Source organism: Bos indicus x Bos taurus, chromosome 23, assembly GCF_003369695.1.
Source record: "Bos indicus x Bos taurus breed Angus x Brahman F1 hybrid chromosome 23, Bos_hybrid_MaternalHap_v2.0, whole genome shotgun sequence".
Taxonomy (NCBI): Eukaryota; Metazoa; Chordata; class Mammalia; order Artiodactyla; family Bovidae; genus Bos; species Bos indicus x Bos taurus.
The window spans coordinates 30,376,552-30,404,342 of record NC_040098.1 but is presented as its reverse complement, the minus strand read 5'-3'; the positions used below and the strand labels follow the sequence as shown (position 1 = coordinate 30,404,342).

Below are 27,791 nucleotides of genomic sequence, written 5' to 3'. Positions count from 1 at the left end.
TGGAGAAGGAAATGGCAACCCACTCCAGTGTTCTTGCCTGGAGAATCTCAGGGACAGAGGAGCCTGGTGGGCTTCCGTCTATGGGGTTACACAGAGTCGGACACGACTGATGCGACTTAGCACCAGCAGCAGCAGCAGGGGGCAAGTACAATCCTTTCTAGAGCTCAGGGAGTCCAATGGATGCAATCTTCAGGCTATAGCTCTGCCCCAGCTCCGATCTCTGGTGTTTCTGAGAAAAAAACATCTTCCTGATGTTCCGGTTTTTGTTGCTGACACCCAGAGGCCACATAACCCAGATAGCCTGCTCTAATGACCAGAAGGCTTGTGTCTTTGGGCTTACCAGACAGTCACAAACAAAGAAACTGTTCTTAACTGGCTACCACCCCAGGGCTCAGTGAAGGAGAAGCAAACTCACTTCTTACAGACATCCTCTGAAGGAAGTCTATAGACATTCATTGAAAATTGCTGCCTGAGAGTCTGGCTTCCAATTATTCTGCATCCAGATGCTGATGGAGACATTTATTATAAATCTCAGTTTTAATATGTCTTCCCTTTTCAAGGTATACAACAAGGGATTTACCAATAAATTGAGTGCATTTTCTAGCATTTAGACCAGCTGATCTTTTTCCGATAAATAAATTGATATGAGAATATCTGACATATATGATAATAGAATGGCCAGAATAGAAAAGAAATAGATAAATCATTTATTATGTAGTAAGTGCCTGCTCTCATCCCTCCCTAACTTTCTTATCTCTTTTTAGTTCTCTGTAGCTTCTAATTGAAGAAGGCAGTGGCACGCCACTCCAGTACTGTTGCCTGGAGAGTCCCATGGATGGAGGAGCCTGGTGGGCTGCAGTCCATGGGGTCACTAAGAGTCGGACACAACTGAGCGACTTCACTTTCCCTTTTCACTTTTATGCATTGGAGAAGGAAATGGCAACCCTCTCCAGTGTTCTTGCCTGGAGAATCCCAGGGACAGAGGAGTCTGGTGGGCTGCTGTCTATGGGGTTGCACAGAGTTGGACATGACTGAAGCAACTTAGCAGCAGCATCAGCAGCATCTAATTACCCTGACATATATACTTATGAATTTGTCCATTGTGTAAGATTGTAGAATTTCTTTTGTTCAGTCTTGCTTCCTACACCATTGCTGCCTGACACAATATATATTCAATGACTATCTCTTAAATAAGTGAGTAGGTAAATAAAAACTGAGCAAATAATGACACATAGTTGAGCACAGAACATGGTTATGGGGCTACAAATTCCTGAGGGAAAATCATGTAGACCATTTATTAGAGTGAAGGGATAAAAATCTTAATCAGAGTCAGATATAAGCCTCATTAATCTCAGTGGTGCTGCCGGCAGTCTTTAAATAACTTGCTCCCGAAGGTTTCCTTCAGCGCCAGCCTCACTTCTTTATTCCTAAGAGTGTATATCAGTGGATTCAGCACTGGAGTGACTGCACTATAGACGATGGCCACCATCCTATCCTGAGTCATGGAAGTGGCTGAGGCAGGACGAATGTACGTGAAGCCTACAGGTCCATAGAAAAGACACACGACCGTGAAATGGGAGGCACAAGTGGACAAAGCTTTGTGGAGTATCCTGCAGGACTTATGCTTGAGCAGAAGGGAGCAAATAATATACAAGTAGGAGAGAAGCGTCAGGAAGAAAGCTCCCATAGATACGCTGCCTGTGACAACAAAAAGCAGCCATTGGTTGAGCAGCGTGTTACTGCAGGCCAGTTCCAAGAGGGGCTTGACATCACAGAAGAAGTGATTGAGCTCTTGAGAGCGGCAAAAGTTCAGGCGTGCAGTCATGACAGAATGTACCAGAGCGTTAAAGATGCTGGTGATCCAGGCCACGGCTGCCAAGAGAATACATACCTTGGGGCTCATGATGACAGGGTAACGAAGTGGGTTGCGGATGGCAGCGAAGCGATCAAAAGCCATGACAGCCAGTAAGACGGCCTCTGTGCTTCCCAGAAAGTGGAAGAAGTATAGCTGAGTGATACAGCCCAGGAAAGATATGGTCCTGTGAGCGGAGAGGAGGTTTATAAGGACTTTGGGCAATGTCACTGAAGAGTAGCAGATATCCAGACAAGAAAGGTTTCCCAGGAAAAAATACATGGCGGAATGCAGTTTGGGTTCCAAAATAGTAATCACTAATATAGCTCCATTTCCAACCAAGTTTATCAAGTAAATGATTAAGAAAATCACAAAGAAGAAAGGCTGCAGCTGCTGAACACTGGTCAGGCCAAGTAACAGAAACTCATTTACTGTAGTGACATTCTCCATTGCTTTGGGAAGCAAATGTAATGATGACAATGAATTAGTTTTTTTGAATTTTACACTGTGGGAATTAAGTGAAGCAAGTTTACTTATTTGGAAAAGCCTAAGGGTGAGCTCCAGTGTGGAGGATATTTAAAAGTGGTAAGTAAACATCTCTACCACTGCTGAATATGAGTCAAACATCTTTTTACTGCTTCAGAATTTATCATGTACTAATAAAAACAGCTTATAATGAGTAAGTCAGATATAGATAAAAGACACTTCTTTAAAGCATAAAATGTAAAGCATGACTATATCTTATTTACAATATTAGAATTAGAGGTTAGACAAAAAAAATTAGAGGTTACAAAATTTTAAAACATACAAAGGAAATAATTGTTCAGCTTATGATTCTCGGTTCTGACAGTAAAAGTGATGTAGCCTAGTGAGGATTTCTTCTTTTCTCCTAAGATATTTTAAAGCCTCAGGAAATTAACGCATCCTTCCTACACGCCTAAACTTTCAGCAAAACTAAGAGACGTAAAATCCAGAATCTTCAAATATTGTGTTTAAGCAGAGGGAATAAAAACAGCATCAGTTCAGTTCAGTCGCTCAGTCGTGTCCAACTCTTTGCGATCCCATGAATCGCAGCATGCCAGCATAATTAGCCTCAGTAGTCACAAAACTGCAACATAGTGGTGGGTTTGTGTGTGTAGTTGAGAAAAACTTGAAAGAGTAAAAAGTGTTAACAGGAAGAGAATTTTGAAAACATCCCCAATTTTTCAGGCCCAGGAAAAAGTGCCCTACATTTAGTGGGAATTTCTACGAGAGGAGGAGAATTAGAATAAGGTAAAGCATAAGCATTGAAAGAGAGGAAAAATATATACTAAATGCTTTGGCATTTGTAAAAAATAATCACCACCTTATTAACAGAAGAAGGAGTCCTTGAATTGAGGAATGGAAAAACTACCTGGTACACCCCCTCCCTGGTGGCTCAGATGGTAAAGAATCTGCCTGCAGTGTGGGAAAGATCCCCTGGAGAAGGGCATGGCCACCCACTCCAGTATTCTTGCCTGGAGAATACCATGGACAGAGGAGCCTGGTGGGCTCCAGTCCATGGGGATGCAAAGAGTCCAACATGACTGAGCGATTAAGCAGCAGCCTACCCACCCTCACCCACACTAACACTCCCCTGCTAACAACTGGTCCAGAATATCACAACCCAATGTAAGCTCCCAATAAAATAGCTTCAAAAGTTGACAGAAATAATGAAGAGTAAAATTCACAACCCTAATAGAAGTTTTTAACATCTCTCTCTCTGTGCCTTATAGAAGAGAAAGCAAAAAAAAAAAAAAAAAAAAAAGTTAGTAAGAATATAAAAATCTGAAAAGCATAATTTACAAATTTGATTGACATATATAAACAGCTCAATAAGAAAAGAATTCACACCCACAAAAAAAGAGCAAAATACAAGCTGAGAGAATTTATCACTACACTAAAAATATACACTAAAGGAAGTTCTCTAGTCAGTAAGAAAAGATCCTAAGCAGAAGAATGGAAATGCAGAAGGAAGTGAAGAACATCAGAATGGGTATGTGTCTGTATGCATGTAAGGAAAAATTGACCCAATAAAAGTGAAAAATGACTATACAAGGGAATAATGACTATGACTTGTGGATGTTAATACTATGTAGAATAGAATACATGAATGGAAAAAGAAAAGAATTCACATTATTTTTAATGGCACATTAAACATTTACAAAATCAAGATAGGTTGAGTTTTTTTTTGAGCATCAAAAATTTCAATAGATTGAGTCATTCAAAGAATGTTCTTTGAATATGGTAAAATTTTTAAAAAGTAAGAAAAAGATATCCAGAAATGCACTAAATGCTTGAAATAAAGCAACACACAGCTAAATAATTCATGGATAAAGGGAAAATCCAAATAGATTTTTAAAAATATTTTAACCAAATCATAATGAAGATGAGACATATCAAAACTTTTAGTATGTAGCTAAAGAAATAAACAGAGAAATTTTATGTCTTGAATTCATATCTTAAAAATAAGAAATATTGAAAATCAGTACCCTAAAGTTGTATTTCAAAAACTAAAAGAATGAATGAATAAAACCAGCACCTCAAATCTAAAGAAACCAAAAGAAAGGAAATAATGAAAATAATAACATGAATCATTAAAATAGAAAAGAAAAATACAGTAGAGAAAAGTCAATAAAGTGAAAACTTAGTTGTTTGAAAAGATTGTGAAAGTGATAAACTCCTGTAAGACTTAAAGAGAGAGAGCTCAAAATATCAATTATAGAAGATCTTTATGAGCAAATTTATGCCAATAAATTTAACAATCTAGATGACATTTACAAATTACTTCAAAACAAAAGTAAATTACTAAAACTAACAGTAAAAGAAAGAAAATTTGAATAGTTTGATATCTATATAGGAAACGGTAGCTGCTATTTAAGATATTCCCCAAAATAAAATGCCAAGTGCAGATTTCAACCAAATAGTTAATAAAGAAATAATAATTTACACATAGTCTCCTAAAGAAAGAAAAAAAGAATACTTCTTAACTTCTTTTATAAGGCTAGCATAACCCTGATGAAAGTAGTGAAAGTGAAAGTCGTTCAATCATATCCAACTCTTTGTGACCCTATGGACTATACAGTCCATGGAATTCTCCAGGCCAGAATACTGGAGTGGGTAGCTGTTCCCTTCTCCAGGTATCTTCCCAACCCGGGTCTTCCTCACTGCAGGCAGATTCTTTCTTACTTCCCACAAGGGAAGCCCAAAGCCCCGCAAAAAGAATACTCTCAACCTCTTTTTCAAGGCTAGCATGACCTTGATACCAATACTTGAAAAAGGACTTAACAGAAAGGAGATGTGCAGATTACCTTGTTTCATGAGTACAGATGCAAAATTCCTTTCTCACTGTCTCCTATGTGACTCTGTGCAAATCACCATCATCACTCATTTGAATTATTGGAATGATCTTATTTCCACTCTTATCCAGTCTCTTATTCTCAAGGCAGCATCCAGGATTATTCTGTTAAACATGTCTAATGATTTAAGCTTCCACTACCACTCTATTCCTGGATTACTCAGCCACATTGATCTCTATGTTGTTCCTAAAACACTAACTACATTCTCATCTCAAGGTCTTTGCACCAGCTCTCCACTTGTATGAAGCATTCTTACACTTAATAAATTCACATGTTTAATTCCCACATCTCTTTCAGACCTTTGCCCTAAAGCTACACCTTCATCGTGAGTTTCTCTGATTCTTTTGTTCAGTCACTGACTCCTGTACAACTCTTTGTGATACGATGGACTGCAACACGCCAAGCTCCTCTGTCCTCCACTATCTCCTGGAGTTTGCCCAAATTCATGTCCATTAAGTCAGCGATTCTATCTAACCATCTCATCCTCTCTCACCCTCTTCTCTGACCCTCCATCTTTCCCAGTGAGTCAGCTCTTCACATCAGGTGGCCAAAGTATTGGAGCTTTAGCTTCAGCAACAGTCCTTCCAGTGAAGTGTCAGGGTTAATTTCCTTTAGGATTGACTGGTTTGATCTCCTTCCTGTCCAAAGGACTCTCAAGAGTCTTCTCCAGGTTAAATGACAAAAAAAAAAAAAAAGCATATCCTTTCTTGCTATGTTATTATCAATGGCACTTATCTTAATCTGCTGTATTAGATTTTATTAAATATTTTATTTTTTTATTTAACTTACATGCAGTCTCAAACACACACACACACAAAATTGTTGTCTATTTTATTCACTACTGCATCCCAGCACCTAAAACAGTGTCTGGAACATTTTTTTGGTGCTCTCTCTATACTTATTGAATTAACTACTGGATTATTTTTACCTGTTCAGTTATTATCAGTTACAAAAGCTACCCTCAAAAGGTCAGATTTGTTTTCTTTTGAACATTCTCACCTATCCATACAATTCTCCTGAATGTGATGCTACACTCACAAAAGATTCTTTCAGTTTATCAGAGGACATGGCAACATAGAAAGTGAGAAATGAATATTTGTGATTAAGTAAATAACTTTTAGCCATATAGGGCCATTTTAGCAATTCATTTTTGTCATGGACTGTTCTCAAAGACACTTGTGATTCTTAATGATTAATTATTGTCTATAAACAGTATTTTAAATTTAAGAAATTACATTATTGATGAAAGAAAACAAAAATCTAGGAACTGCACTCCATGAGTATGGATATAGAAGAAATATTCTAAATGGAGTTGTTGGTAGAGAAGATGATTAATCTCAGGAGTCGTAAATATAATTGAAGGACATTATTACCTATGAAGGACATTATTACCTATATGGGAAAATGGGAATGTACTCAAGTGAAAATATTAATACTTAAGTAAATACTTCATACAAGAGTTTTGAAAATTATTATATTTTTCCTGGATAATAGCACCATCCATCTCCCACTAAAAATCATACTATTGCAAAGTTATATAATTATATAAACAGTAGGTACAATCTAACATATTGTTTGACTAGAACTAGAACCTATTATTTTGGCATTATTAATTTTGACATATATTAAGGTATTACTTATGTAATTTTTTTCTCTACTTCACTTTCTTCTTCTCTTTATATTTTCTCTAATTCTCAGTAACACACACACCCACCCACACACACCCACACCCATACCCACACACCACTAAACAGATATAGACACTCAGACATTTAATTAAAACATAGACCTAACTTGACCACAATGAGAGTCTACCCTGAAACAAATAACAAACAACAACAACAAAAAAAAAACAACAACAAACAAAAAGGTACACACACAGACTGAGAAATTCAAAGCTTTACTTGCTAATGACATGTGCCGTGAACACACCTGCTCTTCCACTCTGTAATTTTCACAGCTTAGATTCAAAGAGTTTTCCGCATTTACTTTCACTTGCTTTTTCCAATTATATTAATGCCCTTTCTTCAGAAAATCATTCCTCTAATCTAAGCTCACTTTTCTTCTGTTTACTCTCAGCCAATTTGTCCTGCATATCTGTCTTCACATACTTTATAATAAAATAAAATTTTGGCTCAAAAAGGATATCCAAAAATCAGAGATCAGCTTCATTTACTGTCTCTTTGAATAAGATCATCATAGATAGTTCCAGCTCTTCAAAACTCTTTCACCCATTTTATTGCAAGCAACCTGTATCTAGATGTGAGATTGAATCTCAGCAAATTCGTCTCTTATTTGAGAGAACAAACAGACTAAATCCTGTATAAACCTCCCTGGGGGTATCTGGACATTAATGTCTTGGGATTTTCTCTCTAGAGACTTATTCTTTCCATATTTCTCTTCCATAAGTATCAATTTATACCCTTCTTTGGTGTGCTTGTGAAGTCACTAGATTAATTCTTTAATAATAAATTTGGGACAGAGCCTTTGGTTGATCATGAGCAAAAGGGAGTGATGAGAATATAAAAGAAAAGAGACAGGTCTATCCTTCAAAAGTCTAACACCTTATAAATGCAAAAAAGTTATATCAGAGCAATATAATGAAAACTAAAAATATGAATTATAAACTGAATTCCACAAATAAAGAAAAGTAAAGGATTTAGGGAACTGATAAACAAACAGGGAAGAATAAACAATGGGAATAATTTGTTTAATTTGCATTTTTATGTATGGAATCTTTGAAGTATTGCAAAAAATCTAAGGTTATTATTTGTGCTATTATGATAAATATCCTTTCTAAAGATAAGAGAAATTATATATTTTCTATTTTGTTTCTTTCTTTTTTTTTTTGGTCACATTATGTGGCTTACAGAATCTTAGTTCCCCGACACCAGGGATTGAACCCAGGCCACAGCAGTGAAAGCGCTGAGTTCTAACCACTGGTCTTATGCTTAGTTGCTAAGTTGTGTCTGACTCTTTGCAACCCCATGGACTGTAGCCTGTCAAGCTCCTCTGTCCATGAAATTTTCCAGGCCAGAATACTGGAGTGGATAGCCTTTCCCTTCTCCAGGGGATCTTCCCTACCCAGGGATCAAACCCAGGTCTCCCACATAGCAGGCAGATTCTTTACCAGCTGAGCCACTGGGAAAGTACAGTAAATGTAAGAAGGACAGTGACAAAGGAAGACAACTTTTAGACAAATGCTGAAAGTTAGAGAACCACAAGTCAATGGATAGTTAGTTCACCATAAGACAAAATAAAATTTAAGAACAATAGATTAACTGAAGAATATATTTGATATGTTTGAATATATTTGGGATTCCCTAGTGGCTCAGATGGTAGAGTCTGCCTGCAGTGTGGGAGACCTGAGTTCAATCACTGGGTCGGGAAGATCCCCTGGAAAAGGAAATGGCAATTCACTCCAGTATTCTTGCCTGGAAAATCCCATGGATGGAGGAGCCTGGAGGGTTAAGTCCTTAGGGTCGCAGAGTCGGACACGACTGAGCAACTTCAGTTCACTATATTTGATATGGAGGTTAAAATACCAAAAAAAGTGTGCACAAGTAGAGACAAGCACATCGTAGTTTTACTTATGCTCAAAAGATTCAAATTAACTTTTTATTTAGATATAGTTTCAAATATATAGAATATACATAAGCTTTTCAGGAATAAGAAGAGAACCCCCAAAATCCATGAATTCTTTACCCAGATTAATCTATTGTTAACATTTTGCCCCATTTATCATTGAAATCAATACTGTTGGCAAGAAAAAACAGATTGCATGGGCAAGACAGATAATTTTCTATATTTATCATGAGAGAAAAATAAACACTACACTTCAAGGGAAATGAAGTTTGAAAGTTGCTACTTTTTCTCCCACAGCTCTCAGGGCCTTTCTGATATCCTCATTCCTCAAAGTATAAATGATGGGGTTTAGCATAGGGGTCACCACACTGTACAGTACTGAGATCAGCCGGTCTTTTGCCAATGAGTAAGATGAGATGGGCCGCACATAGGTGAAGATGGAGCTGCCATAGTAGAGAAGGACAATAACCAGGTGGGAGGCACAGGTGGAAAAGGCCTTTTGTCTCCCCTCTGAGGAGCGGATCCTCAAGATGGTGGAGATAATGTAGAAGTAGGAAAGGATGATACCTAGGAAAGGAGCCCATCCAATGAAGATCCCAACAATAAGTAACACCAACTCATTGACAGAAGTGTCCCCACAAGACAAGATCAGCAAAGGGGGGATGTCACAGAAGAAATAATTAATCTCGTTGTTGCCACAGAAAGGCAGGCGGAATGTCAGTACTGTGTGCACCACTGAGTTGAGGAAACCACCAGTCCAGCAGGAGGCTGCTAACTGGCTGTATAGGACCTTGTTCATAATAACCGAATACCTTAAAGGTTTGCAGATTGCAATGTAGCGATCATATGCCATGGCTGCCAGGAGGAGACATTCTACCCCCACAAAGAAAAGGAATGCAAAAAGTTGAGCCACACAGCCCCCATAAGAAATACTTTTCTTCTTTGATAGGAGATGCACCATCATCTGGGGGACATTAGTGGTGGTATAACAGATATCAAGAAAGGCCAGATTCCTTAAAAAAAAATACATGGGGGTATAGAGTTGTATATCGACCAATGTCACCAAAATAATGAAAATATTTCCTCCCAGGGTACAGAGATAGATCATAAGAAATATGGTAAAGAATAAAAACTGCACATCATTTAAGTCAGAGAATCCTAAGATGATAAATTCAGACAGAGTGTGATTTTCTCCTTCCATGTTTTCTCTTGGAAACTGAGAAAGAAGCAGTACAGATTGCAGTATTCATGTGCTGCAGCAGCAGTAATCTACAAAACAAGAACACATAACTTTATAGATAAAATAATCATCAGAAAATAACAGGAAAAAACACTCAAATTTAGAATCTATGACAAGTTACAGTGTTGTACCACAATTATCACATAAGCCTTCGACACACATTTAAACTTTTCCTATAGGACGCATGTCTTACAGAACATCAGCAACACCTTTGCAGGAGAAAGTAAATATTTTAAAGGTCTATGTGCAGCATAAGAGCTATTTATGTAAATAGGTCTTGGCAAGCCCATTTCTTAACACCTCGTTGTGTCTTAGAGATGACTGGTGAATATCCATTACATAATTTGTTTCAAGAGTTGTGGGGTTATTTGAGTTTCTCCTTGTGATGCCTCCTTGTCTTCCTTGCACATTTAGAGATTGATCTTTATGGTTTTAAGTTATATTTTAAGAAAATGAAAGTGGAATAGAAAATTCCAAAAACAAGACAGTTCCAGAATGTGATACCATGTACTTTGATAAAACTTTATCTTAAAAAACAATAGTTGACACTCGTAAGCATGTCCTGGAACAGACTCTTTCAAACCATGACACTAAGACTTGAAGATGACACTGTTATCAATGGAATTAGTTATTGAAACCACTCTCCAGTGCCCTAAGCTTTGTCATATAATTTCCCTGGTGGTCCAGTGATTAGGACTTGGAGTTTTCACTGCTGTAAAAGTAAGACCAAGTAAATGAATAAAAATTTTAAATAATAATTTTGTCTCATTTTAGCCTCAAATATCATGATGTGGTGGTGGTTTAGTCACTAAGTCCTGTGTCTGCATTCAGAGCAGGAACTTTAAAAATAAGACTTCTCTCTCTTTAACTGGTATGGTCACCAACAACAACCTTAGATGATCAGAGAAAACATGAAACAAACAAGAGAACACGTCTCACAACAAGTCAGAATACCTGAGTTCCCTCCTCAGTTCTACAATCCACTAGCTGTTTGAACATGGGAAGATCATTTTAATTTTCTGGTTCCCTGTTGAGTCATATGTGATGTGAAAGTCGCTCAGTCATATCCAACTTTTTGCAACTCCGTGGCCTATACAATCCACAGAATTCTCCAGGCCAGAATACTGGAATGGGTAGCCGCTCCCTTCTCCAGGAGATCTTCCCAACCCAGGGATTGAACCCAGGTCTCTTGCATTGAAGGCAGATTCTTTACCAGCTGAGCCACAGGGGAAATCCTGAGTCATATGTAAAATTATTATAAACTCTCTGTCTCCAAAATTCCAGAAAAATATTTATGTATTATGATGTAAAAGTAACAGTTTTAGTTTGACCATTGATGCATTCTGATTGCTTAGAATGATGAAGAAACAAAAATGTTTAAAAATCAATTTCTCATAAATGGTTTTGGTAATGTGATATCATAATTAATGATCTCAGTAAATTAAGTATACTATGATCATAGCATATTACAACTCAAAGAGTAAATTTAAAATAAAACGCTGAGTAAAATATTGCTGGGACTGCACTGGCTTTGATGAGACATTAGCCCATTGTCCTTTCCCATTTCTGTCTTTTTCCAGATCCATGAAAAGTTTGAATTACTCCAACTCAGATACTTATGACAAAGATCAAATTTATAAATATTTCCACACAAAATAAAGGATAACTTAAAACTTGGATCTCTTGGACATAGGATAAAATTTTGTATATATTATATGCTTAAAATTGTCAAAATAAAAAATAGTAAAAAAACAAAATGGGTAGGAAAGCAACATAATATCCATGGTAATAATCAGTAATTTTTATTTCTAATTATTTAGTTGTTTCCCCCTAGGTTGGCCAAACTGTTTCCAAAACACACCTTAGAAATATGTTTTGGTTTAAGGCCCAGAGAACAAACATCAAGGAAATATTAATGAAACTGAGATTAAGACTGAGTCTTATTTCAAAAAATTATGAGATTAAATACACTTAGTAAATGCAAATTATTTTATTTCTATTTAATTTCCCAGTAGCCATGCATCATTTCAGTATCATGAAAAATAAACTTTCCATGAAGAAAATCTCTCGTGAGTTAGTCTGCTAAGTCGCTTCAGTCGTGTCCGACACTGTGTGACCCCATAGACGGCAGCCCACCAGGCTCTGCCACCCCTGGGATTCTCCAGGCAAGAACACTGGAGTGGGTTGCCATTGCCTTCTCCAATGCATGAAAGTGAAAAGTGAAAGTGAAGTCACTGAGTCGTGTCCGACTCTCAGTGATCCCATGGACTGCAGCCTACCAGGCTCCTCCATCCATGGAATTTTCCAGGCAGGAGTACTGGAGTGGGGTGCCATGAGTTAGTCTACAGATGGCAATACTTGGCTGAATTCCGTCTCAGTGGAGAACTGAATGGAAGACAAAGAAATAGTAATCCCAAGAGTTCAGTACTAGAACTAAGGTAAAATTTAAACTGGCTTTCAGAATTCTTATCAATATTAAAGTGAAGGATTTAATATGAATTCATTTACACAACAAAGCTTTCTGTGGATCATCTGACCATTGTATCCAGTATACAAATAAGAAACTTTTGTTTTGGAAAAGCTCCATTTTGGAAAATGGTTTGTTTGGTGTTACTTGACCCTATGTTGCTGTTTTTGTAGAGTGTTCAGATAAGTGAAGGAAAAACTCTACAATAGAGTATTTCCCTTTAATTAATGAATTCTCTAGAAATGATAACACTGTACGTATTAATTGAAAAATCATGAAAAAGGTAGAAATCTTGAGAAAACCTTTTCTTTAGGCTTTTATCTGCTGTACCACCACTATCCATCTCCTCTCCAACATTGAAATCAAAGTTGGGGCTAACCATGGCTATTTATATAATCAATGAGCATTACTGAGTCTAAGGCATGGTACTTGGTGCTGAAAATTCAATGCGGTATTTTGGACCATCTCTTATGGAATATACAGAATGGGAATTCCAGCTCCAATTGGGAAGGAGCCTTTAAAAGTCATCTAGTCCGGCCACTGAAATACCCTATACAGCTGTTTTGCTGTGCTGTTCTTAGTTGCTCAGTCATGTCTGACTCTTTGCAACTCCATGGACTGTCATCTACCAGGCTCCTCTGTCCATGGGGATTCTCCGGGCAAGAATAATGGAGTGGGTTACCATGCCCTCCTTCAGGGGATCTTCCCAACCCAGGGATTGAACCCAGTCTCTGGCATTACAGGAGCATTCTTTACCATTTGTGCCACCAGGAAGCCCTATATTTTGCAAGGTGATAACCCAATCTAAAATTGTATACTGTATTGATGAGAGATGTAAACTCTTTAAAGGGAGGCTATTCCATCTTTAGATAAATCCAAGTATTAGAAAAAAATTTTGATCATTGTGGGGTTTTTTGGCTTGACCACATTTTAGTTGTGGCATGTGGGATCTTTAGTTGCAGCATGTAGTATCTAGTTCCCTAACCAGGGATCAAACCCTGGCCCCCTGCATTGGGAACAAGGACTTTTAGCCACTGGATCATCAGGGAAGTCCCTGGTCACTGTGTTTTATTACTGGAAGAATGGTTACACCTACCAGCTGTGTGAACACAAAAAATGCAGCTATTCTACCCACTTACTAGCTGTGTGACCATGAATGAATTATAAAGCTCTTCCTCCCTAAATGAAAATAATGATATCTTTCTCATCTGAAAATTTTGACATTAAATGAGGTAATGCATTTAGTACTTAACCTAGTGTGTAGTACATAAAAATAACAATGAATGATAGATATTACTATTGTTATTTCACATATTTGGTTTTAGATCTAAATTCTGAAACCACAGGTAAAGTTTGGTCTCTCTTCTTCATGAAGGACTTTGCTATATGAAACTTTTGACTCTGGACTAAACAAATTTATTTTGTCTTTGTTTCTCACATAATATGGATTTGATAATAGTTATTTATGCCAAATCATGCCAAACTCTTTTATCATCCAGTAGGACTTGTATCTTTTCACTGTCGTGGACTGAATGACTTGTCTCAAGAATTCACAGTATTGGCAGAACAGATGAATCAAATACTTTGGAGAGCCAAGCACCTTTCCTGTAGCTAAAAAATGACATTGCTGAAGGAAGCTACACAGTTTACAGACATTGAGCTGCCCCACACACCCAGAGACAGGATGGATATCTTATTGTCTCCCCAAATAAAGCTCTATGAGATCATTGATTTCCTTTTTCCTAACTATTCCCTACTGTTTTCCAAAGAGGGTGATTGAAGAAAAACAGTAAATCTAAGAATCAGGCTGAAATAAGAAGTAGGGAGGGGGGGGAAAGGAGGCGGAAGACGAGGAGAATAAGAACAAAAAGAAAAACACTTACTTGTAGTAGAAAAGAGAACATGAGAATAGATGTTCAAATTCAAATTCCCAAAACCTGGTACAAGGCTTCTTTTATGGACTCTTGGAGTGACAGACTTCTTGTCCCTGGAGCTTCTATGCTGTTAGAAACATTTAACAAGAGCCCAGCATCCCTAATTAAATGCCGATGCCGTGGGTGTTACAGAAGCAGGATGTGCTGCTTTAGGGAGTTGAAATAGAAAAGTCTCAGATAAATGGTAATCCTTCCTGGTGATTTTGTAAGAGCTCTCCTCAGAAGAGACTGACTTAGGAGACTCTTAAGCCTTTAGACATTCCTGTTCCAATCATGTTTATTTGCTACCACTATCCAACAGGCAATGAAAACAAACTGAGGTCCCCATAAGTTTTGAACATTTCTAGGATCACACAGAATGAAGGTTCAAGACTCTTTTTCTCTCACTTGGGTATCTGGCCCAATCTCACCTTCAAATTAAAAATATCTTCACTTTAGCTGGTAAATACTCATCCATCTTTGCATGAATACAGATCATGAAGGATGAAATTTCAGATTAAGAAATTATGGCTTGTCTTCTAAGTAGCTGGGACTCAGTTAAGAGTTTAAATGAAAAGAGTGATGGGGGTAGAGGGGAACACAACAATAGAAAATTAATCCAAGGATTCTATGCAGATTTTTCCTAAATATAAATCCTGCTGCTGCTGCTGCTAAGTCGCTTCAGTCGTGTCTGACTCTGTGCGATCCCATAGACGGCAGTCCACTAGGCTCCCCTGTCCCTGGGATTCTCAAGGCAAGAACACTGGAGTGGGTTGCCATTTCCTTCTCCAATGCATAAGAGTGAAAAGTGAAAGTGAAGTCGCTCAGTCGTGTCTGACTCTCAGCGACCCCATGGACTGTAGCCCACCAGGCTCCCCCATTCATGGGATTTTCCAGGCAAGAGTACTGGAGTGGGGTGCCATTGCCTTCTCCGAAATATAAATTCTAGAGGCGAAAAAAAAAAAAAAAATCATTTGGAAGTTAATGCAATGATATAGTTGTGAAGTTAAGAAAGCTTGATTGTGAGGTGTAAGTGATGATACTAAAAAGGAAAGAAAAGGATAAAAATCAAAATCACTGTGAAGAAAAAAAAATAGGTACATTTTGTGGTCATGTTTATTTTTCAGCCAAAGAGGAAAGAAAAATTAAAAAGAGCTAAAGGTTAAAGCTTGGGTGAGGAAATTTGGAGAATGGTAAAGTTATAGACGTAAAAAGGCATTCAGAGAAAAAGCTTATTTTGGCAAAGAAATGAATTTTAAATGACTCAGGTTTTCTGGTCTATCAGGGCACTGAGATTAAATGAAAAATATGTACAAGACATGAGCACAGTGATTATCACAGAGTGCTGAACAAATGTTAGCTCTTATTATTAATATTATTTTTCAATCAGAAATCTCCAAAGAATGTTTGAATATATTAAACTGATACTCAAGAGTTAGATAATAACAATTCATGTTATGTGGAAGAAGATAACATTTGACTCATGAAACTAATGAAGATCACATAGCATGAAATAAAAAACAAAGATCCAAATATCAAATTTTTGTTGACACCAAAATTTAGGGCATGAGAAAGAAAAATAAAGACAAAACTTTTGGTAAGGACAAAAGCCATGTAGACAGCAAAATTGACTTCCAGGTAACACACTTATATCCGAAATGATTTTACTCTTTCATACTCAGTATTTTTAATGGTCAAATAATAAATAACAATAAATAACAAATTTAATTTAAAGGAGAGACTAAAAATTTTAAATTTATCTAAGAAAAAAACTGTTAATTTTCAACATACAGTGTTTGTATCTTATCCTTAGTTCAACTTGGTCTTTTTTTTTCTTTTTAAATTAATTTTTATTTTTTTATTTTTTTTAATATTTATTTATTTATTTATTTATTTTATTTTTAAACTTTACATAATTGTATTAGTTTTGCCAAATATCAAAATGAATCCGCCACAGGTATACATGTGTTCCCCATCCCGAACCCTCCTCCCTCCTCCCTCCCCATACCCTCCCTCTGGGCCGTCCTAGTGCACCAGCCCCAAGCATCCAGCATCGTGCATCGAACCTGGACTGGCAACTCATTTCCTACATGATATTTTACATGTTTCATTGCCATTCTCCCAAATCTTCCCACCCTCTCCCTCTCCCACAGAGTCCATAAGACTGTTCTATACATCAGTGTCTCTTTTGCTGTCTCGTACACCGGGTTATTGTTACCCTCTTTCTAAATTCCATATATATGCGTTAGTATACTGTATTTATGTTTTTCCTTCTGGCTTACTTCACTCTGTATAATAGGTTCCAGTTTCATCCACCTCATTAGAACTGATTCAAATGTATTCTTTTTAATGGCTGAGTAATACTCCATTGTGTATATGTACCACTGCTTTCTTATCCATTCATCTGCTGATGGACATCTAGGTTGCTTCCATGTCTTGGCTATTATAAACAGTGCTGCGATGAACATTGGGGTACACGTGTCTCTTTCCCTTCTGGTTTCCTCAGTGTGTATGCCCAGCAGTGGGGTTGCTGGATCATAAGGCAGTTCTATTTCCAGGTTTTTAAGGAATCTCCACACTGTTCTCCATAGTGGCTGTACTAGTTTGCATTCCCACCAACAGTGTAAGAGGGTTCCCTTTTCTCCACACCCTCTCCAGCATTTATTATTTGTAGACTTTTGGATCGCAGCCATTCTGACTGGTGTGAAATGGTACCTCATTGTGGTTTTGATTTGCATTTCTCTGATAATGAGTGATGTTGAGCATCTTTTCATGTGTTTGTTAGCCATCTGTATGTCTTCTTTGGAGAAATGTCTATTTAGTTCTTTGGCCCATTTTTTGATTGGGTCGTTTATTTTTCTGGAGTTGAGCTGTAGGAGTTGCTTGTATATGTTTGAGATTAGTTGTTTGTCGGTTGCTTCATTTGCTATTATTTTCTCCCATTCTGAAGGCTGTCTTTTCACCTTGCTAATAGTTTCCTTTGATGTGCAGAAGCTTTTAAGGTTAATTAGGTCCCATTTCCAACATATGGAGGCTGAACAATACACTGCTGAATAACCAACAAATCACAGAAGAAATCAAAAAAGAAATCAAAATTTGCATAGAAACGAATGAAAATGAAAACACAACAACCCAAAACCTGTGGGACACGGTAAAAGCAGTCCTAAGGGGAAAGTTCATAGCAATACAGGCACACCTCAAGAAACAAGAAAAAAGTCAAATAAATAACCTAACTCTACACCTAAAGACACTAGAAAAGGAAGAAATGAAGAACCCCAGGGTTAGTAGAAGGAAAGAAATCTTAAAAATTAGAGCAGAAATAAATGCAAAAGAAACAAAAGAGACCATAGCAAAAATCAACAAAACCAAAAGCTGGTTCTTTAAAAGGATAAATAAAATTGACAAACCATTAGCCAGATTCATCAAGAAACAAAGGGAGAAAAATCAAATCAACAAAATCAGAAACGAAAATGGAGAGATCACAACAGACAACACAGAAATACAAAGGATCATAAGAGACTACTATCAACAATTATATGCCAATAAAATGGACAACGTGGAAGAAATGGACAAATTCTTAGAAAAGTACAACTTTCCAAAACTGGACCAGGAACAAATAGAAAATCTTAACAGACCCATCACAAGCATGGAAATTGAAACTGTAATCAAAAATCTTCCAGCAAACAAAAGCCCTGGTCCAGACAGCTTCACAGCTGAATTCTACCAAAAATTTAGAGAAGAGCTAACACCTATCCTGCTCAAACTCTTCCAGAAAATTGCAGAGGAAGGTGAACTTCCAAACTCATTCTATGAGGCCACCATCACCCTAATACCAAAACCTGACAAAGATCCCACAAAAAAAGAAAACTACAGGCCAATATCACTGATGAACATAGATGCAAAAATCCTTAACAAAATTCTAGCAATCAGAATCCAACAACACGTTAAAAAGATCATACACCATGATCAAGTGGGCTTTATCCCAGGGATGCAAGGATTCTTCAATATCCGCAAATCAATCAATGTAATACACCACATTAACAAATTGAAAAATAAAAACCATATGATTATCTCAATAGATGCAGAGAAAGCCTTTGACAAAATTCAACATCCATTTATGATAAAAACTCTCCAGAAAGCAGGAATAGAAGGAACATACCTCAACATAATAAAAGCTATACATGACAAACCCACAGCAAACATTATCCTCAATGGTGAAAAATTGAAAGCATTTCCTCTAAAGTCAGGAACAAGACAAGGGTGCCCACTTTCACCATTACTATTCAACATAGTTTTGGAAGTTTTGGCCACAGCAATCAGAGCAGAAAAAGAAATAAAAGGAATCCAAATTGGAAAAGAAGAAGTAAAACTCTCACTATTTGCAGATGACATGATCCTCTACATAGAAAACCCTAAAGATTCCACCAGAAAATTACTAGAAATAATCAATGACTATAGTAAAGTTGCAGGATATAAAATCAACACACAGAAATCCCTTGCATTCCTATACACTAATAATGAGAAAACAGAAAGAGAAATTAAGGAAACAATTCCATTCACCATTGCAACGGAAAAAATAAAATACTTAGGAATATATCTACCTAAAGAAACTAAAGACCTATATATAGAAAACTATAAAACACTGGTGAAAGAAATCAAAGAGGACGCTAATAGATGGAGAAATATACCATGTTCATGGATTGGAAGAATCAATATAGTGAACATGAGTATACTACCCAAAGCAATTTATAGATTCAACGCAATCCCTATCAAGCTACCAACAGTATTCTTCACAGAGCTAGAACAAATAATTTCACAATTTGTATGGAAATACAAAAAACCTCGAATAGCCAAAGCGATCTTGAGAAAGAAGAATGGAACTGGAGGAATCAACCTACCTGACTTCAGGCTCTACTACAAAGCCACAGTTATCAAGACAGTATGGTACTGGCACAAAGACAGAAATATTGATCAATGGAATAAAATAGAAAGCCCAGAGATAAATCCACGCACATATGGACACCTTATCTTTGACAAAGGAGGCAAGAATATACAATGGATTAAAGACAATCTCTTTAACAAGTGGTGCTGGGAAATCTGGTCAACCACTTGTAAAAGAATGAAACTGGACCACTTTCTAACACCATACACAAAAATAAACTCAAAATGGATTAAAGATCTAAACGTAAGACCAGAAACTATAAAACTCCTAGAGGAGAACATAGGCAAAACACTCTCCGACATACATCACAGCAGGATCCTCTATGACCCACCTCCCAGAATATTGGAAATAAAAGCAAAAATAAACAAATGGGACCTAAATTAATTTTTATTGGAATAGAGTTGCTTTACAGCAAAATGACTCAGTCATACATACACATAAACATATATCCCCTCCTTTTTGGACTTCCTTCCCATTCAGGTCATCTATAAAAATAGTATGCTGCTGCTGCTGCTAAGTCACTTCAGTCATGTCCGACTCTGTGTGACCCCATAGACGGCAGCCCACTAGGCTTCTCTGTCCCTGGGATTCTCCAGGCAAGAATACTGGAGTGGGTTGCCATTTCCTTCTACAAGAAAAATAGTATAGATGATCTTATTTGCAAAACAAGTAAGGCAGGCTTAATATTTGCAGACTTGTGACTCAGACCATAAAGCGCCTGCCTACTATGAGGGAGACTCGGGTTCGATCCCTGGGTCTGGAAGATTCTCTGAAGAAGGAAATGCAACCCACTCCAGTGCTCTTGCCTGGAAAATCCCATGGACAGAGGAGCCCGGTAGTCTACAGTCCATGGGGTCGCAAAGAGTTGGATGCCACCGAGCGCCTTCACTTCCTATAGCTCAGTTGGTAAAGAATCTGCCTGCAATGCAGGAGACCCCGGTTCAATTACTGGGTCGGGAAGATCTCCTGGAAAAAGGATAGGCTACCACTCCAGTATTCTCAGGCTTCCTTTGTGCCTCAGATGGCAAAGAATCTGCCTGTAATGTGGGAGACCAGGGATTGATCCCCTGGAGGAGGGTATGCTTCAGTATTCTTGCGTGGAGAATCCCATGGACAGAGAAGCCTAGCAGGCTACAATTCATAGGTTTGCAAAAAGTCAGACATGGCTGAAGCAACTGATCACGCATACACAGTGTTCATGGCTAGCCTACCAAGGGGGACCTCTGAGGTTGTGGTAGCCCACCTGATTGTTGGTTGCCACACCAGGGTGTGGTTTCTGACTAGACCACATCTCTGCCCCTCATATACATCTTGATATGGCCTTTTATTTATATCCTTAGTTGTATAGAATCTGTTCTGCTAGTCTTTGGTCTGTTTTCAGAGATAATTGTCTTATATACAGTTGTAGTTTTGGTGTGTTCATGGGAGGAGGTGAACTCAGGAACTTCCTACTCCACCATCTTGATCTGGAACCAAGAATGGGTGAAATTTTTTTTTCTTTAATTAATTAATTTGTTTTAATTGGAGGCTAATTATTTTACAATATTGTGGTGGTTTTTGCCATACATTGACATGAATCAGCCGTGAGTGTACATGTCCCCCATCCTGAACCCTCCTCCCACCTCCCTCCCCATCCCATCCCTCAGAGTTATCCCAGTGCACCAGCCCTGAGCACCCTGTCTCATGTATTGAAATTGGACTGGTGATCTATTTCACATATGGCAATATACACGTTTCAAAGTTATTCTCTCAAATCATCCCACCCTTGCCTTCTCCCACAGAGTCTAAAAGTCTGTTCTTTACATCTGTGTCTCTTTTGCTATCTCACATATATGGTCATTGTTACCATCTTTCTAAATTCCATATATATGTGTTAGTATACTGTATTGGTGTTTTTCTTTCTGACTTACTTTGCTCTGTATAATAGGCTCCAGTTTTATCCACCTCATTAGAACTGATTCAAATGCATTCTTTTTAATAGCTGAGTAATATTCCATTCTGTATATATGCCACAGCTTTCTTATCCATTCATTTTCTGATGGACATCTAGGTTGCTTCCATGTCCTAGCTATTGTAAGTAGTGCTGCAATGAACATTGGGGTACACGTATCTCTTTCAATTCTGGTTTCCTTGGTGTGTATGCCCAGCAGTGGGATTGCTGGGTCCTATGGCAGTTCTTTTTTTTTTTAATATAAATTTATTTATTTTAATTGGAGGTTAATTACTTTACAATATTGTATTGGTTTTGCCATACATCAACATGAATCTGCCACAGGTATACACGTGTTCTCCATCCTGAACCCCCCTCCCTTGTCTCTCCCCGTACCATCCCTCTGGGTCGTTCCAGTGATATTTTAAAGTATTAGATTTTTTTGTGATTCACTTTGAATCCTAGTTTCACAGTGTATTGCTATAAATTTGGAAATTTGTTAAAATCCTTCGAGCCTTGGGTTTTTGTGCTCCATGATTTTAATATCCTCCTCATTGGGCTTTTATAAAAATTAAATAATCTGACACAGGTAAAGAACTCAGAACAATAACTTACACATAAAATGAGCACACAATAAATGTTATCTTTATATAATATTTGCAACATATTACATAGCAAGGAACTCCTGAAAAGCAACAAAAATGAAAAATTGATAGAACGATGGATAAAGGATATTGTCCCTGACTCACAATGGGCACTCGGTAAAAGTTAGGTTCATTTCCCTTTCCCATTCATTATCTACCATGTGTTATCAAGGTGGAATGCTTCTGTCATGTCCAGTGCTGTGGGATATGTGGAAGCTGCCACTATCGTTGCTGGGTTGGGGGCCCAAGTCATGGATGCCTCCACAGCTGGAGGGATGGGGTCACAGACCTCACTGTTGATGCCCATTTACTTTGGCTCTGATTACCCCTGTGGTTGGGAAGTCAGAGTCATGGGCACCACCTGCTACTATTGGGTTCTCTGGGGCTTTGTGATTAGCTGCTGTAGCCAGTGGGCAAGGGATATGCTGGGATTGTAGGCACCATTTCTGCTGTTCCTCAATTTTGTCTCCTTTATGGGTTCCAGTCCACCCTCTTCTAGATGAAAAGATGTGTGGAATTCTCTGACACTCTGGTGTGTTGGGCAGAGGCAGCTTGTTGAGCTGTGGGTGTTTTACTGGTTATAAGTTGAAGGGGAGAAATACAAGGAGCATCTCACTCTGCCATGATGCTAATGTGATTCCCACTCCTTAACTCATATTGCCAATTTTCTTTTCATCATATATACCAAAGAGTATTTCCAAGATAATTTGCAAAATGAAAAAGTGAATTTATACCTCTGTCCTAGGAAATGAAAGGACATTGAATAGCCACTGAAATCCTGCTGCTGTCTATACTTCTGAAACAAAGGGACAAAAGCAGTAAAGAAAATAGGAAGAATTAAAAAAAAATGGAACTAAAGAAAAGAATTCCCCAAGCTTACCTCATCATGTTGTATGTGTGAAAAACATTCTTCTCGGTATCCAGGAGACATTCTCCCCTAGGATTTTCTTGTGCAGAAATATGTGACCCATAAAAAGGCAGGCAACTTTTCAAAAAGGGAAGAAACGACATCTCAAAATAAAGAGCTTATAATACAATCTCAGCAAGAGCCATCCTTTCAAATATTTTTCTACTGTTATCATTAGGAGTGTCAACCCAAAAAGCTTTCTTACCTATGAATCTGAATACTCAATCAGGTAAGAGGATAAAATAAAAGACAGGCTGGGAAGTTGCCCATATTTTCTATCTCTTAGTAAGTGATCTGTCTGCTTGCTAGGATGAAAATTAAATACCCAGTGTTAAGAGCTGATTTCCTGTCTTATGATGGACTCCTCATTGTGTTTGTGGATTATGAAAGCACTTTACTCCCCACAGTTGTATTGCCAAGTCACATACCTCATTCAATGCTCCTGCTTCTCTAGACATTCTTCAAATTCAATCTTTAATGTCTAAATATTGACATAGTGAAAGAAATAATTTAGAACAGAGGAATCTAATTGTTAATTTTCTTTAGAAATTAGGAAAGGGGTGTGTGTGTGTGTGTGTGTGTGTGTGTGTCTGTGTGTGTGTCTGTGTGTGTTGTGTTTTGTTTATTCCCAGAATAATTTTTGATAATATTTTTCAGGTTGGTCAGAAAACCAAGATGATATTTGGCATATCATTTTTATGTTAAACAGTGATGATAAAATTATTTAAATATGCTAAATATACGTGGCTATCAAAAAATCTACTGAGTTATTTGAAATAGCCCTTTTTGAAGATGTGTAGAGATCAGATAATTTTCTCAATTTTTCTTTCAGAGATAAACCTAAAACTCTATGATTTCCCTCAAAGTGTTTCCCAGTCCATTCACTTTTTTACTCTAGTCAAATCATTTTCTTTTGCCCTCAGTTATTTCTCAAAATTGAACTATCCACCCCTCCAATATCTGCATCTCTCTTCAAACTTCCTTACAGCTCTTACTTTTTTCTCAGTGCTTTTGTATCTATAAGTTTTCTACCCACCTTTGCTTCTTCTCTCACAATATGCAAGGGTTAATTCATTACATCAGCAAATAAAAGGAACAAAGAGGAAGCAATTTTATGTACTTATATCTGCTTTTGTCAGGGTACATGAAGGAAAACAATATACTTTGTAAATAATAGAGGAAAAAAAGATTCAAAAGGTTTCCTGCCTTTCAGTAAATAGGGCAAATTTAGTCAAATATCAAACTTCATTACAGCTAATTTCCTTACAGTTCCTTAAGAGTTTTAGCCTTCACTAAAGAAAAGACTTCAGTCCCACCAATGAAATTAAAATTAATGCTTTCCTGTAGTAGAAAACAAGAATTTTATTTAACAGAAAAGTCAAAAGAGAAAACGCAATTTTCAAGTGAGAGAAATTTGTGACAATTTGGGAGAGAGTTGCTATAAAGCACATAGACTTGGCCAGTGACACACTGACAGAACTGTTAGGGGAAGCTGACTGAAACCGCTCACCCCGGCACCAGGGTAACCATTTGCATGAGTTGTTTTATGCCAGGAGGTTCTAGTAAGGAACATGGAACTAATAAGCCTCCACCACCTGGAAGAGTTCAGGAAAGGTCAAAAGGAGACACCACATATCCGACCACCTCCCAGAATCCTTCTCACTGGCATCCATCTTGGCTGAACAAGGTGTACACCACCAGGAAGGACTCTGAGTCAGAATGATTGGCTAAAGACAACCCAGAAACTAATAAAACCCATCACCATAAAACCCGAGACCGCAGAGCCACATGGCAGAGCAGTTCTCCTGGGTTCCCTTACCCTGCTGCTCTCCAGCCGGGCGCCCTTTCCCAACAAAATCTCTTGCTTTGTCAGCACATGTGTCTCCTCAGACAATTCATTTCTGAGTGTTAGACAAGAGCCCAGTTTTGGGCCCTGGAAGGGATGCCCCTTCCTGCAACAGAACTAGAAGTGAAGAAGGTAAATCGCACATGGGGTAGAATATTCCTTAATATTTGAAGAGCATATTTATTGCAGACAAAATGAAAATGGAACTTCAGAAAGCGGATCATTCAGAAAACATAAGATTTTAAGAGGGTTGAACTCACATACTTCAAAGAGAGGTCAGTGTAAGGTAAAATAAGAACTAGTGAGCTCATTTGAGGAAGAATTTTTCTTATCCAGGGATTTGGCAATTTGGGAAATGAAAGAGAGTCCCAGTGCAACTAGAGAGAAGAAGCATAAGAACATTTGTCATCAAAGTAATAATTTGGGGATCCTGTTTTGAGATAATTTATATTTACATATAAATTTATATTTTCTCAGATTGTAGGAAAAAACTAAGCTCACTATCACATAAAGCAGTAGTAAAATTTCAAATTTACCTCTGGCTAATGTCTGACTAATGTGGTCTTATTTCTTAGCTGGGACTTCCCTGGTACTCAGCTGGTGAAGAATCTGCCTGCAATGCAGGAGTCCCCAGTTCAATTCCTGGGTTGGAAAGATCCCCTGTAGGAGGGCATGGCAACCCACTCTAGTATTCTTGCCTGGAGAATCCCCATGGACACAGGAGCGTGGCGGGCTACAGTCCATGGGGTCACAAAGAGTCGGATACGACTGAGGGACTAAGTACAGCACAGCGCATTTCTTACCCCAGTAAGGTTTTATGACTTTTCCAAGTGTGAGAGTCAGAAAGAGATCAGTATAAGAACACCACTAGCTCCACTAACATTCTAAGAGGAGGAAAAGTTATTACTATTATTTGAAAGAGCACTTTGGTTTTTTAAAAAAGAATTTGTAGTTGTAATGTTTTCATCCCTGTCAATTGTTTTAAATTTAAAATACTTACGATAGCTTATTAGGTATAGAGACAGGGGTGTGGTGGAATACTTAAAAAGTTGCTTCCTATTAGAGTAACTTAGGAAGATAAAAGAAAAGTTGTACAAGAATGTAGCAGTTCACAACCAGAGAACATAGCATGCTGCAGTGTACTCTGAATTACTGGGAGAAAAAAAAAAAAAACCACTAATGACAAATCTTGTAAAGAAAATAAATGTTTGACTTATAGACCATAAGTGATAGGTGGCTTTAGTATTGAATAATCTAATAGTTCAAATATGGCACCACCTCTGATTTTGGATTGTATAGAACAGCAACACTATTCCTTAAAACATTTGTCTCAGCAAGAAATCCTGGGCTGGAAGGACTAGTTCTCATTAAAGATTGTCTTCCTCTATTATCTTGTCTTTTTTTTAAAGTGATGCTGAACCGAACTTCAATCACTGAATTTCTTCTCTTGGGAATGACAGACATCCAGGAACTGCAGTCTTTTCTCTTTGTTACTATTCTTATAATTTACTTTGTCATTGTGACTGGAAACGGAGCCATCTTGATAGTTGTCATCTCTGATCCAAGACTCCATTCTCCTATGTATTTTTTCCTGGGAAACCTGTCATGTCTAGATATCTGCTTCTCCACGGTGACTCTGCCAAAGATGCTGGAGAACTTCCTCTCTACACACAAAGCAATTTCTTTCTTGGGATGCATAAGCCAGCTTCATTTCTTCCACTTCCTGGGCAGCACAGAGGTCATGTTGTTGGCTGTGATGGCCTTTGACTGCTTTGTGGCTATCTGCAAACCACTTTATTACACTGTTATCATGAATCATCAAGTCTGTACCCAGATGGCTGTCACTGTCTGGATCATTGGTTTTTTCCATGCCCTGCTGCACTCAGTAATGACATCTCGTTTAAACTTCTGTGGTTCCTACCACATCCATCACTTCTTCTGTGATGTTAAGCCATTGCTCAAGTTGGCCTGTGGGAACACTGACCTCAATGGGTGGCTACTTCATACTGTCACAGAGACCATTGCCATGGGCTCATTCTTTCTAACCCTTCTCTCCTATTTCTACATTATTATCTATCTTTTCTTCAAGACTCATTCTTGCAGAATGCTTCGTAAAGCACTGTCTACTTGTGCCTCCCACTTCATGTTGGTTGTTCTTTTATTTGGTCCTGTTTTTTTCATTTACATTCGTCCTGCCTCACGTAGCTCCATGGACCAGGACCGGACTGTTGCCATTATGTACAGTGTGGTCACTCCTGTGCTAAACCCACTGATCTATACTTTGAGGAACAAGGAAGTAAAGGTGGCCTTGAAGAGGGTGATCAGAAGGAGGCCCTGACTTGAGGAAGTCTAGAGAACTCTTAGAGGTATAAATAAACAAGCAATGAGACAGTTGAGATGTGAAATAATACTGCTACACAAAATTGCTTGCCATATATATTACTTTGCCAGCAAAGGTCCGTCTAGTCAAAGCTATAGTTTTTCCAGTAGTTGGATGGTTGGATGGCATCACTGACTCAATGGACATGAGTTTGAGCAAGCTTTGGGAGTTGGTGATGGACAGGGAAGCCTGGTGTGTTGCAGTCCATGGGGTCACAAAGAGTTGGATACTACTGAGCGACTGAACTCAAATGATACATGTATATAAGAGAGGGAATAGTATAAAGGAAAAATAACTGGGAAAGTCTAGCCTAGGGCTCAACAATACATTCTTAGGTAATAGAAAGGAAATCTGAGCAAATGGAATACTAGCCATGGAAGTCTAATGATGAATTTGTTTTTGAGATATTAGTTGATAAAATTGATTTGTTATATATGGTAATAAGCTCTTCTCTGAATTTTGTTATAGAAATATGCTTCTATTCCCCATGTAGTGTGTAGATAGGTTGTTTTTAAGCCTATCCATATGATCCCTCCATATTAGCACATTTTAATGTGAGAAGTAAAATTATGACACTTTCAAATTTTGAAGATTTTAATTTAGGAGCATAATTACTCAGTTAGAAAAGTAAATGTTAATTCACATGATTGAAGGGGAATTTTTACGAGTTAGTCATGATTTCTTGTTATCCAAGCAAAGAAGCAAAAT

General features: G+C 37.8%; 3 protein-coding genes across 3 annotated transcripts; 1 reads left to right on the top strand and 2 right to left on the bottom strand.

Annotated features, from left to right (window-relative positions):
* Positions 1-1,351: 1,351 nt before the first annotated feature.
* Positions 1,352-2,302, bottom strand: LOC113881188 (olfactory receptor 12D3). The gene has a single exon (XM_027524017.1). It carries the CDS (start codon positions 2,300-2,302, stop codon positions 1,352-1,354), a length of 951 nt encoding a protein of 316 aa, XP_027379818.1.
* Positions 2,303-9,067: 6,765 nt separating this feature from the next.
* LOC113881470 (olfactory receptor 5V1-like) lies at positions 9,068-10,015 on the bottom strand. The gene has a single exon (XM_027524494.1). It carries the CDS (start codon positions 10,013-10,015, stop codon positions 9,068-9,070), a length of 948 nt encoding a protein of 315 aa, XP_027380295.1.
* A 16,099-nt stretch (positions 10,016-26,114) lies between these two features.
* Positions 26,115-27,041, top strand: LOC113881166 (olfactory receptor 12D2-like). Its single transcript, XM_027523982.1, has one exon. The coding sequence runs from the start codon at positions 26,115-26,117 to the stop codon at positions 27,039-27,041; it is 927 nt and encodes a 308-aa protein (XP_027379783.1).
* Positions 27,042-27,791: the final 750 nt, after the last annotated feature.

Excerpts from the sequence above, each read along its gene's own strand:
- LOC113881188 (XM_027524017.1), bottom strand. The coding sequence starts at position 2,302 with ATGGAGAATGTCACTACAGTAAATGAGTTTCTGTTACTTGGCCTGACC.
- LOC113881470 (XM_027524494.1), bottom strand. The coding sequence starts at position 10,015 with ATGGAAGGAGAAAATCACACTCTGTCTGAATTTATCATCTTAGGATTC.
- LOC113881166 (XM_027523982.1), top strand. The coding sequence starts at position 26,115 with ATGCTGAACCGAACTTCAATCACTGAATTTCTTCTCTTGGGAATGACA.